The sequence below is a fragment of the Dromaius novaehollandiae genome, chromosome 1, assembly GCF_036370855.1.
Source record: "Dromaius novaehollandiae isolate bDroNov1 chromosome 1, bDroNov1.hap1, whole genome shotgun sequence".
In the NCBI taxonomy this organism is placed as follows: domain Eukaryota; kingdom Metazoa; phylum Chordata; class Aves; order Casuariiformes; family Dromaiidae; genus Dromaius; species Dromaius novaehollandiae.
Genome location: NC_088098.1, coordinates 185,599,729 through 185,613,505, shown reverse-complemented (window position 1 = coordinate 185,613,505; position 13,777 = coordinate 185,599,729). Strand labels below are relative to the sequence as shown.

Sequence of the window (13,777 nt, the reverse complement as noted above, 5' to 3'; positions counted from 1 at the left end):
ACACTCTTGAGAGAAAGCATACATTGAGTAAGAAAAATCAGCACACACAAACATGCAGTCCTTTCAAAAACCAGTGCAACACCTCCATTAGAATGACATGATCACCAATTTCTCTGACTTTTTTAAAATCAAGATTCTTCCTTTTTTTCTGGATGAAAACACTTGGCCTGCAAATATCATTCAAAACAAGGAGTAGGATGACATTTGGTTTTAACTAAGAAAATGCCTCCAAACAAGAAGCTCAACTGGCCCTGGGTTTATTTTACATAAGATATGTTCAAATAGTAGTACTGGATCAAACCAAAGACCCATCTAGCCCACTATGTCATCTACAGCAGCTGATGCCTAAAGAAAACGTAAAAAGGGTGAAAGCATAAGATGAGGTTTCTCTCTACATCCAAAGAGACAGAGCTCAATTATTTCCTAAATAAAGATGCTAACTCTAATGGTATTCAATAGTCCACATGGAATTTTCATCTGTCAAACTGAACAAAATGGTTTTGAATTTACACCATTTCTTAATGCTTACAACTTCTTGTGACAGGCAGTTTTGCAGCTTCATCGGTTACGTAAAAAACTACCGCCTTTCTTTCACCTTTGGACAAAACTCTTGCTAGTTCCGTCAGATGTTCTCCCCTCTGACCCTGCAGTTGAAAAAGGACACGGAAGAGCTGTCCCCCATTTACCATCTTGACTTCACTCACGGTTACGATCTGTACCCTATACCATTTTAACCTCTTTTAAAAAACAAAAGAACTCAATATTATGTTTCTGGGGTAGACTTAGGCCATCAAAAACTCAAACATACAATGTGAATCTCATGATAAATCCTGTGTATATATATTTACGTTTACCTGTCTAACATTTTTGTGCTGGCTCGTTCTAATTTTTCCAAAATTTGAGGAAGTTGCGTATCATCGTCACAGGATCCTCCCCAACCAAGGACACGAGCAAGGTCATTCCCAGTACCAAGGGGTAACACTCCTAACTGACACTGAAAAACAATGTAAGAGCAAATCTATTATCGAAAATTAGAAAGAAAAGGTGTAAACTATTACATATGCTTATTATTTCAAGCAATAAATGTTGATTTTATAGCTGATGTGTAAAGCTTGCAGATCAAATTGTGTAGTCCCAATACAATTTGTCATGTTTACTTAAGTGAAAATGTTCATTTAACAGTAACTATGGAGCTTGGCCTTACCTCTACCAATACATAAATGACAAAGAAGCAAGTCAAGGAAAGAAAGTATACACACTTGCCTGTTTGTGCAAGCTGAGTTTATCAATTTCGGACAACACCCAACCAACGCTTCCATCTCCGCCACATACAAGAATCCGGAAGTTGTCAAACTTCTGAAATAACCGTAAACTGGAGAGAAAATGTGACGAGTTAGAGCCTATACTCCTTAGCAAACATTACATGAAAATACAGTACACAATACCTTTCACGATGGTTCTTCTATTGCTCTGAAGCATGTGAATACAACTTAATAAGAAAATAAATCTGTCTGCATTCTATCTATTGCTGTATATTCCACTTATATTGACATTTCTGATAAATAACATGCAGATTTTTTTTCCCTTGATATATCACATACTGTTTTCAGGATTTTATTGTTATTATTGTTATTTAAAAAAAATGCTTTTCTACGCTATGAAATCTCAATTGCTCTATGCTTCCTACCGAAGTCAGAAGCATAACACACCACTGTCGTCACTACGAATTTTTCACAAGAAAAGGTTAAGACATGACAACAGGATGTGCTCCACAGTACGGGTAAGCAACTTAGCCTTTTGGAGCTTGTGAAACTTGTGAAATGCAGGGACAGCTGAAGGCAATCATTACATATAAGGTGATCACAACAATATAAAACAGATAATGCTCTATTTCATAGCAGATCCTTGAGAAGTATCCTGCTCTCACTTCCTATGGCTCTTCATTCTGTTCTCTTAAGTATTAACAGCTACAGAATACAACACTCTACAGCAGTAAAGAAAGCAGGATGAGAGAGACAGAACAAGCAGAGAGGTCAGACAAAGAGGAAAGAGCAATGAAATGTGAAGAAACACACAAGACATGAAAAAAAACCCCACAACAGGGATATAAACATAAAAAAATTTGGAGAGTGTTAATTCTTAAAATTATAAAAATAGATATATTTATTTTAATGCATGTTATTTTCCAGAATATGCATCATCTCAGAACTATTTCTAAAAGCAGCATATTAAGACCACAAATTTTTGAAGCATTTCTAATTTTTTTTTAAAGAAAATATCGTCACTTGTATATGATAGGCATATACCTATTCAGAACAACACAGGCAGGCACACAAGGAAAAAAATGTTGATTCCAGATCAATTTCTGCTACTCTGAGAAAAGGGAGAAAATCTCCCAGCAATACACTCCCCCAAAGAATGTGACTGTGCTTTTAAGATCTACTGGAAGAAAAGTAGACTAGATCAGCACTAGCTGACAGAACAACTGCCAAGGACCTCTCTTTGGAAAACATTGGGGAAAAACAGATAAAAGCAACCAAGATGACCTAAAATTACTGCACAAAACCAAAGTGAACCTCCTAAGCCATGCTGCTGTTAGACACACCTATACAAAGCAAGAGAACTTGCAAGCAGAAAGACACATTTTCAGACTGTCTTCTCTCAAAAATTGTCTCTCCTGTAAGAGGACCCTTCCTTATGTATACTTCCTCATTAGAACTACATGTACAAAATGTTAGCTGAAAGGGACTTAGATTAAAATAAGATTTAAATCAGGGTTATAATGAAAAGAGTTACAACTTTAATAGTTAATATAACATACCTATAACGCAGTACTTATTATAAAAAACAGCTGTATTCCATTATATTTGCAAGATTTGCCCACTGTTTCAACTTAGTTATTCTGCACTTGTGTTGTCTATATTTTTTGTCATGCAAGCGTAATTCTGCATCTTTAAGAATACAAAAATTAGTGTTTCCATGTGCTGTAACTGATATTAATAGGCCATTTAATCACAAGGCTACAGCTGAGTGGAACAAAATTAACAGAACCTGAACAGAAAAATGTGCATAAATTTAATCTTTATGAATCCACAAGGATGCTTGCGTGGTGGCCACTGCTATGCAGATTTGACCCCTCTCTCTCCAACAAGCAACCCCGGCAATTTGTAGAATGCCTGCTGGTTTTAATTGTGGATTTACTCCAAATTCTGTGGGATGCTCATCTTCATAACCATTTGCATACGTTACCTAAAAGAGATTTTGAATGTAGGTCTCCAGTGACAGAAGTTATAGTGCACTAGTCAGTCACCGGTTGTAGAATCCTCAACTGACATTTGTGTTTGGAATTTGCAAAGTTAGAGTATATTTAGACAAATAGGTTTTTGTTTAGCTAGTCATTCATGATGAAGTTACAGGAATATCTGACTTACATATCTAAGATGGAAAAAAACATCCAGACAACTTTGCATAAAGGCCCTGCTTAAGGAAAGCATTTAAACACGTTCAATCATTTTGAGCCTTACCAGTTAATATAATTCAAAGCTAGTCAAAAAGCCAGAAAAAAATTTGGACTGTTGAAATTTTTATTTTGTTTTAGAATTTTCAAGTGAACTTTTCTAAAAAGAAAATATCTTACAAACACTTCACCCACCAAAATTCATATTAAAAATCCATTAACTATGACAGATTTTAAGTAGGCAGTCACATGCTAAATATTGACGATGGAATTATAATAATAAGGGGACAACACAACACTATATTTTGCACTAAATTCCCTTGCAGAAAGGATTGCTCAAGATTTCCAAGGTCATTACCCTAAGTGAGGTCCTCCATTCATTAAATCGAACACCTGAGCTGGATTTAACGACTGTTTGAATCGACGAAGAAACTTTACTCCCTGATTGTCTCCACTCTTTGAGTTAACAAAAACTAAAAGAGGACTGGCACAGGATGGCGGGCATGTGGCTTTCCAGAAACCTGTGAACATAGTTAGAAAGAATGAAATAAATAAGGCTTTCTAATATGAACAACACAAAAAGAAATCATGAGAAAGAGGAGGAAAGGAATGAAGGACAAAAGGATTATATCTTATCATGCATAATGTAAATGCTAAACTGAATATTAGCCCTATCAAAGAAAACATCATTGCTCAATATTTACCAGTTCATTTTTTTCTCCAATATTTCCAATGCCTAGATCTAGTAAAATCCTGAAGACAATAGTTTTATTGTTTTTTCACAGTGAAAAAGTAACTTTCTAAGATACTTCTCAAATCTTTTCTTCACAGAATATCGTGAAAAAGTAACTTTCTAAGATACTTCTCAAATCTTTTCTTCACAGATTATCGTATAACGATATATATATTTCAGTTATAAGTGTGTTTTACCTGATTTTTTTAAACCTCATTGGGTTGAACTGAATCATCCAAGTCTGTATGAGCTTTCTAAGAATACTCATAGATTTAAAAAATTTACTGGATTCAATTGCTCCCAGGTGAGACTTTGCATGAGAACTTTTATTTCAGACTGAAATTATACTATTAATTATAATGGAATTACTAGTCAACAGACCTTCAATTGTGATACAGAGCCTAATTAAACTCAATGCAGGTCTTTTCAGCTGATTACAGCAGGCTTTCAGTAAGGCCCTTAATAAGCTGCACTAAGGAACACCGTTGTCACTAACACTGCTACTCCGTGAAAGAAGTGGATTCTCAGCACCATTTCAAAATCAGACATCACAGGTATACATTTTGACATTTGAGGCAATATTAACTATTTCTTTTTTAATTGCCTAAAACAAATAAGAAAGCAACAACCTCTGTTAAAATAAAAAGATAACATTACAAGCCTAGGAATGCTAACACAATTCCACATTATCATAATGCATAATTTAAAATAAGGTTTGTTTTATTTATTTAACTGCCAAGAAATATAAATGCACATATGGAACAATCATCTTAGCATGAATAATAAATAGCAGCATGACACTCTGGTCTGAGATATTAAATAGGAAGTCAATATAAAAGAGTGAATATGAACAGTATAAACAATCATTTCTATTAATTTCACAGAGTAAAAGCCATTACACTGTGTAAAAGTTGTTGGTCTACATTTGCCACCAACATTAACTACAAAATTAAAGCAGCCAGATTTCACGATACTTCTTAAAAATTCCTTGACCTCATATACAGACTCCCACTGCTCCTACAACTCATCTCTATTGTGAGCCATCAGTGAGCACCTCTGAGTTTTGAACATCTGCTGGGTTTTCTATCTGTGTGTTGCAGGATTCTTACACTGCTTATATTCAAACCTAGAGAGAGTGTGGGAGTGATTCGTCTTTTCAGCCTATTAAAGTAGCTATGGGATCTGAGCCATTCAGATAGCTAACCTCTGCATGGAGCAAAGTTATCCAGATTTTGAGAACTCATTCTATGCGTGACCCATGTCAGGGAGGCATCAGGCCACTTTATCCTGAGGACTCTGGCCATTCAGTTGAAAAGTTTCCAACAGTCATAAATGAAAACGGAGAAGAATTTCAAGTGGGAGAACTTTCAAAACTGTTTTTAAAACCATGGTAGGTAAACATTCCTCTAAAAAGATACATGGAAAATTCTACTGTTCTTTAAACTTGAAGACTACATCCATCTGTTCAGCAGAGGGATTTTAGCCTTGTTTAGTAATACAAATCTCACTAACCACAATAACTCCAGAGCTACCACTGAACACAGCACATTACTACGTACCATCAGAGTCTATACTGTTTAATGCTGTTGGAGGTATGATCGATACCTTACATTGGCCAAGCGGACATTTACGAGGATAGAGATCTTTACAGGCAGTGTGAACCTACAAAAGAAAAAAAAAAATATTTCCCTACTTTACAATGTAATTTTTGGGTGAACGCATAACTGATATAATATCTGGGTAACAAAAACAGATTAATATATAACGTTTAGGTGTAGACAGAAGAGGAGTGGAACTGTACAAAAATACACGAGTGTTTAACCACAAAGGCCTTTCATTCTACAAAATATAAGTTTGGAGTACTTCATCTTCAGACACCCCTATGGCAGGTATGAACAATCCTTACAACTAAGTAAATCACTGAGCTCCATCCAGTAGCAAGGGAGGACCAAATTCTCAGCAGCCATGCTGGGGAGAGCAGGCACACACAGTGCAATAGCTCTGCACTTGCCCAGTCCATCTGGACATAGTGGAGGACACGTGCACTAAAGCTAGCATGCATACCAAGTCAGAGAAAACAGTCAGAGGCAGGGCCTGTGCCCCATAAACCACATGTTGTATAGGCCTCTTCTACAGTCACTGGAAAAACAGGCTCATGCAGCAACTGCTGCAGCTCACCTAAATTTTGAATCACCTCCAGAGGTGCCAATCACTTTCCAGTGCCTGGACACAGAGCCTGAGACATCTACATGCCTAACATCACAGTGAAGTGTATAGAGTTAACTTTCAATTAGTAAAACCTACATAAAATACCGTGAAATACTTCAAAAATCTGCTGATTTCCCACTTCTAAAGCCTAGCATAAGAAAGCAATCAAGTGACCAACGAGGAGAAAATTGTATTTTAAGGGAAACAGCAATAGACTGTCAGAGAATTTCAATCAGCAATATAGAGTACACTGAAGATCACTTCAAGAGTCCAGTAGCAATATTTTTAAAGATGAATGCGGATCATTCATAATAAAAAAGACAAGTAGATAACACATAATCAGACCTGCAGAACAGGTTTCTGAACCTTATGTTATCTTGAAACACCAATTCCTTAAAACCCTTTCCTCAAAAAAAGGCTCCAATCTGGACCAAGTAAGTACGACAGACCTGACAGAAAGCCTACAAAAGTCAATACATAAAAGACACTGATGTATCCAACAAGTTTTGAACTACGGCCTCAATCTCTCCCTCATGGAGTTAGGAGACAGGCAGAGAAAACGCATTGGATGTCAAGGTCATTAAATAAAAGCTACATCTGTGGGGATACTAAAAATTAACTGAAGCAAGTAGGACAGTCATAAGAAATTATGAACATTAGAGAAATGTGAGTTTGTACAAGCTGCCTGTTCCTACTTCATTCCAAAAGCACAGTTCGGAAATGACGAAGTAAAAATAATGATGAACCACAACGCTGGCAAAATCCCAGATGTTTGGATGCGGTCTATTGCACCTACCATAGCTTTACACCAAAGGCACTTCCAATCTTGCAGGCGTAAAACACTGCCGCAGGTCTTGTCGCAGACTGCGCATTTGGCACTGACAGGCAAATTACCCTCTAACCACTGGTGAGGCATAGCTATCTGTGAAAAAGGAGTTATGAAGTTAAACGCACTGAAGTAGAAACTGAAGACTCTTGCCTCTCAGTTGCAGATGGATTTAAAATACTTCCCATAGCTCTACCCTTTTAGCAAAACTTCTTGCCCCTATATGGCAGACTCGGTAAGTAACACTGATTCTCACAAAGCAACTGCTATGAATGTGGACTGTGGTGCTGTTTCATATGCTATGGAGAAATATGACTACTGAAATAGTAACATACATCTTATTCAACTGTTCTTGATACAATGTTAGTAACTAACCAGAAGAGAACAAGTCACTCAAATCTATAGTCTCCATAAAGCATATAAGTACTCATTCACTTAATGTTGCATACATGTCACAAACCAACTAAAAACACTACAATTCAGAAGAACCGGCAAGACAGCAGAATACCTCAGGGGCTTTAGTCATCCCTCTCAGGCACCATGAACGTCAAGTCACAGCTCTATAAAGCAGCCCCTAAACTCAACGCAAAGCTTAACTCAACACACTTTCTGTCCCAGTAATAAGATGCATAACTCTATGTAGAGATGAAATTACATTAATATTTGTGCAATTTAGGACTAACCTTCTAAGGAAAAGTTTCGTTCCAGTGGCATGTGCATGGTTGTGTTTGTAAAAATACCCATCTATCAGAATAAGCCTCTGAAAAACTTTTGCTGTTTCTTCTTCTAATTTTAAAATTCTTGCTTTCATCAGTAAAAAGCCTTCCATATGTCAGTGAATTCCGAACAGGCCTCCTGGGGAGGAACCATCAGTACGAAGGACACAAAATAGATTGCCAAAACAGCGTAACAACAGTATAAAAATACCACCTTTGCTCAGGAGCAGTAGGAACTTCTCTGAGCAATTCTCCAGCCTCAGAGTTTCTCTGCATGTGGTCTTTAAAATCTTGTAACACAGCTACATTCTCATACCCACAGATATCAAACTTGTCTCATAAGAGAGGAATACAACTTTTGTTCTAAGTATCATGCCAAGCTTTGAAAAGTGTTTAGAAATACAGCCGCCTACCATTAATTTTAATGGGTCAAATGACAACATTTCTATGCTTAGCCTTTTTTTTTTCCCCATAAGGAAGAAACAGCTACCGGAAAAAACTGTAAATATGAGTAATACTTACACCATCTTCATCTTCAATTATATCTTTTCCAATTGAGGCTAATGTAGTCCACTTGCAGTTATTTGTTGCTCTGACAGCACATCTTTTATGTGCTTTAAACTTACACACTGTAAGGCACACATAAATGTACACTATGTTATTTGTTATATTTCTATGACACGGATCTTAAAAAAAAAAATCAAAAAAAAAATCAAATACAGCTATTTCATGAAGCAGTCAAGTACATGTCCACTTTGTGTTGCACACACGACACAAACCAACAAAAACAAAAATCCGAGTTTATAATCATTCCAGCTTTAACTCCCTAGACTGGGTTTAGGGATAACAGAAACTATATGCGGACTTAATAGTTTTCCATCTATCCTTGGAAAGAGTTCAACAGTCACAAACATTCAAGACTGGAGGATCTCTGTCACCTTAGAGTTGACTTAAGAGTACCAGCCTAAGGGACTCTGATAGAAAAATGATTAGAAAATTCAGCAGCTGTTTCGTTTGCTTAGCTGTGGACCTCATTATGGCTGTCCTCAAATTCACATTTGTCCCCATTTTTCAGGTGCAATGCAAGGTACTAATATACCTTTAATTAGGCTTTTGCCCTCTCTCTTCCTCCTGAGACACAACTGAGATAGCCAGTTTGATTTTACAGGAGGTCGTGGGAGGGTGTTTCTGAGAAGAATTGTGCTTCAGGAGCTCTGCTTCTTTCTTGGGCTAAGGAATCCTTCTGGGGCACACCACTGTGCCTGTTTTCCTAGAAGCTGCGAAAATGAAGGATTAGGTGGCGATATGTCTACTCAGGAGACTGGTGGTTACGATATTTTCCAAGAGGTTACATGACATGAGGAAGCGCCTGACTTCTTACTGGACTATTTATACAGAAATACACTAATTGTAATATTTAGTACAGACATCTAACCCAGGCAGACATTTTGACAATCTAATAACTGTATTTTGTTCAACTTAATTAGTATGACTAGTTAATGATACCATACTATACCTGAAAGACTCATGCATACAACTGTGAGTATTTATGTTACTGGCAGTGTATGAGATCATTCTATTTAAAGTGCATTACATAAATTATTTTGGCATAGAGCATTAAAGGTTTATGAGAACTAGCCAGCAGACCAAAAGTAGTAGTCTTTTTTCAAACAAGTATTTGACAGGAAGCGATCAAAAACTTTGGCCCATCACTTGTCCACCATTAAAGACATTAAGCCATGGTACAAAAGGTCTTGTGAATCATAAATTTCTCAATTTAATTCCACAGATCCATTGCCAGATAAAGGCGAATGCAGATTAAGCAAGCCACATCTGAGTTTGAAAACAGTCAGTTGTCCCTCCTCTGGGAAACGTGTGAAAGTATACGCTTAGCTCAAAGAGAAGCAAACAGAAAAAGGGGGGTTGTTGCTTTACGGAAACTCCCCTGGTCACTTCAACAAGTCGCATTCATAGGCCCCAAGTGTGCAAATATCCCGTCTTCCTCAGCGGACATGATAGGCTCACATTTTCAAAATAGCTCAGCATCATGTTTTTGCGTGTTTGCCACTATAAACTGGTTCTAAAAGAACTCGGCTCCCAGTGCAGCACAGAAGCAGAGGCTGCATTTTCAAACATGTTGGGCCCCGAGCAGTTTTGCCACCTGAATGTTTTGGAGAAGAGACGCTGTACAATACAGCCTCGTACCCAGAAATGACACATTCATCTTTGCTGTGCAGGCCAAACTGTCACAAATCGGCAGTGAGGGATGGTAGAAAATTCCGAATGACTAAGAGATTGGACAATAAACAGGCATAGGAAAGTAAGGGAATTTTCAAATCCTACTGGGCTACCATTGAATTAGATCTCAGGGCTTTGGATTCAACCTCTGCTGTCCCAATAAGGCAAGGCTACAACTCACGAGTTCAAACCAAGGATCTGTAGAGTTTCAGCAATGCACACCATTGATAGTATCCTGACAAGCAACAGCTAATATTTGCTTTATGGGCACAATATAATCTACCCAATCTCAGTTCAGACTTTCTGTAGGTGCCCCCCTGCAACCCAACCATCACCAAACAATAATTCATGTTATTTCAAGCATTAAACATTGTCAGAAACAAGGATGGTAAGACATGGATGGGACTTTAAGGCTTTTATAATGAGGTGTCTCAAAGTCACAAAATAAATAGCAGCATGGAAGACAAGAGTATAAAAAAGGGAAATTTTAACCAACTCTCAACTTTACTTTCTATTGCCCTCCAGCTTTTTATCTCAAATGATATTACACTCCATTCATGAATCAGTCTGATACCGGAAATCTTTCAGAAACATGCAGACATAAGGCTAAATATCAATTGCCACTACTTTGCCAACGAAAGTTAAGAGATGACAAAAAGAAAAAAAAATAGCCAATCCAAAACTAGGCTATTCATAGAGCAATTTTTAAAAGTTTAATTTCCTGTGTAAATAGTTCTAACTGGCATATGAAACAAGTCTCTTTGAAAGTCAATCAAGCAAACCATTTAATTAGCAAACAGTTGTCACAGTTGCACCAACATCTGTTGTCAGACACGGTGATTAAATCTACAGCCATTATTATCTATAATGAAGTAAAGTCAACATTACTGAATATTATCATAGGACCTCTTACGCTGAAAATATACATCTTTGTTATAAAACCCTTTTGTCTCAAAGGCCATTTATTCTACACCTACCCATTAATTAACTCAGCTGCACTGGGAAGAAATATTGAGTGTCCTGGCAAACTTACCACTCTACCATCAATTTTCTGATGATTTTTTCTGCATTCTTCAAAGAATAGCTGCCAGCTCAGACGGTTCTTTTCCAACCTCAAAGGCCAAAGAGAAAGTTTTGAAACTGATCTGAAGATTCCTGAGCCTGTATCTACAGTTTAAGGTGTTGAGATAGAAGGATTTATCTTGGGGGATTCCATGAAACCTGCTGTTTTGTTTCCACGATTATTCTTGCAGGCAGGATTCACAAGCCACAGTGAAAACATGGTGACAGACTGACATGAAAACAGCAATCTAGCTTCACTCCAATTTGAAGCCTATGCTAGTGATGCTATAAAAGATAAAATTCTGTAGCTGCTTGTTAGCTTTCACTATTTTCTTGAAAATACATAACTTTGTAAGATAATTTAATATTACACACAGTACATTAAAAGAATATTTACATTACGAAGTCAAGTACTACAAAGTTTGGTTACTCGTGCAACCCTAATATAGCTTCTTCCTTAGGCAGCTGGGAAGCCTTCAGTTATATGATCACACGCTTTTTTTTAACAAGACCCTGATTCACCACATGGGATGGATGATTCTTGGTAAGTATGCAGCTGTGCAGTACTCTGATACCTACTGATTTTCAACAGGTATTTGCTTTATTTACCATAAGCTAATCAAATACTGCTTTTAAGACACAATTGTTCATTTCCTCCTGGGCTTTTTTACTGCGCTCACCACTAAAACTTTTGAGTGCTTAAAAAACTCATGTTAACTTTCACAGTGTACTGCCATGATAAGGGTTTGCTTTTATTCTCATTTACAGAAAGGGTAACTGAAGCATAGAGAAATTAAAAACAATGTTGCCCACCAACTGTAGGGGTTAAAAAGACAATGGAGGCCTGACTTTTCAGTATGATGTGTCTTCAAAGTATCAGTGTCTTCAAAACACAGCTTTAATTGGTTTTTTTGCAGTTATTGAATACTCCGCATCTTTGTGATATAGACCTCAGGTCATCAAATTAGGTGCCCAGAAAATAAAAAATACACAACTAAAAATTGGATGAAAAATCCAATTTAAGTGATTTCCCCAGGATCACATAGGGCTACAATTAGATACAAAGTCTGCACACAGCTTTTTGTTACAGCCTTTAATCCGTTAACTGTGAGCCATCCTCTCTCTTCCCAGCTACTTCATTCACAATTCACTTTCCAGCTTTTGCAGAAAACGTGGCAAAAGTCCTGGAGACAGTGACTACCCAACCATTGCTTACGCAAGGTTCTGTGCAGTGAGTAAGATGATGAGGGTTCTCTGGGGGGAAAAAAAAACAACTGTAATGGAAAAAGATCAGGTGCACAATGGACCAAGATCCATTTGTAGAAGCAATTTATTCCTGGTGTTTTCTTATTGCCTGACTCCATGCTCTTAAAGTGTTCTTTCAACATTGCTTTCTACTATGATGAATGACACACACGAAGCATCTCATCTGCATTGCATTATTCAGCTTACGAGGTACATTTGATAACGAAAACACTACATAGAGAAATGGCTCGTGAATAATCATAAAGACAGTGTTCCACTGGCAATGACTTGGACAGAAACGCTTTATTAATCCAGAGTAACTGAGGCTAATGAGATTTGTAAGATTTAGATAACAATCTACAGATTTTTAGGTTTCTTTGTCTAAACATCCCACATATCCCTGTGATAATCTGATAACCTCACACTCCTGAGCATACGGTAAACGAAACACTGAATAAGAGAGACATTTGAGGAGAATAAGGAACAAAAGCCTGACTTGATTCAAATAGCTTGGAACAATTTCCAAAAGAAGGCAGAAAATATAATTTCTCTGTCCTAGTAAAGACTGCAGATGAGTGCAGGGGAGATCAGTCCTTTAGGACTAGCTAGAGGAAAACATTTATTTATTAGCACAACATACTTAGTTGGGACAGCACTTGAAAAGCATAGTATATTTGAAGAAGACATAAAAGGAAGAACTAGTGGGAGGAACAGCATTGTATCTCAAAGGAACGTACAATTAAATTTTTAAGAAGTCAAGTATTTCTTTCAACAGTACAAAGAATGAAGTGTGGTTTGATACCAATTTACTTCTCTTGTTTTACCTTCACACTGATTCTTTGACATCTAATAAGATGCAAGTTCCTGCTATACTGTTTTCCCTAATGAAGGTGATAACACACTCATCTTCTATGCTGGCTTCCACAAAACTTAAGGAGTATGTTCAGGGTGGCCTGCATTTAATTTGTTCAACATTTGCTGAAAGTTACTGGGAGGAAAGGGCCCTGAAGAAAATAGGCAGACCCGCAACCTACCTTATTTCCAGAGGAAATGAGGCTTGTACAATCAGGCTAAAAAACAGTTGGGTAGAGCTGCTGGATACCAGCAGGTGGAAGAGAATGAAACATTAAAGGACTGATGTTCTAAAGCATTGTTAGCCGCAAAATATCAGCCATGGGATTTATTTTTATTTTTATCTACAGATAATAGTCAAGAATCAGACCACCAAGAGCACAAAGAACCTAAGCTACTTTCAAGAGAACTTGGCATGCCAGTAATCTGATCCTCTGAAA

At 37.2% G+C, this 13,777-nt stretch overlaps 1 protein-coding gene across 3 annotated transcripts in view; it reads right to left on the bottom strand.

The window, feature by feature from the left end:
• Positions 1-13,777, bottom strand: part of DGKH (diacylglycerol kinase eta) — a 168,982-nt gene that overhangs the window by 51,327 nt on the left and 103,878 nt on the right. For all 3 annotated transcript variants that reach the window (XM_064504820.1, XM_064504818.1, XM_064504819.1), the window contains exons 6-11: positions 8,463-8,569; positions 7,195-7,320; positions 5,750-5,852; positions 3,816-3,978; positions 1,264-1,372; positions 855-994 (exon numbers count right to left, since the gene is read on the bottom strand). In XM_064504820.1, coding sequence (XP_064360890.1) covers positions 855-994; positions 1,264-1,372; positions 3,816-3,978; positions 5,750-5,852; positions 7,195-7,320; positions 8,463-8,569 — 748 coding nt within the window. The remainder of the gene's footprint in view (positions 1-854; positions 995-1,263; positions 1,373-3,815; positions 3,979-5,749; positions 5,853-7,194; positions 7,321-8,462; positions 8,570-13,777) is intronic.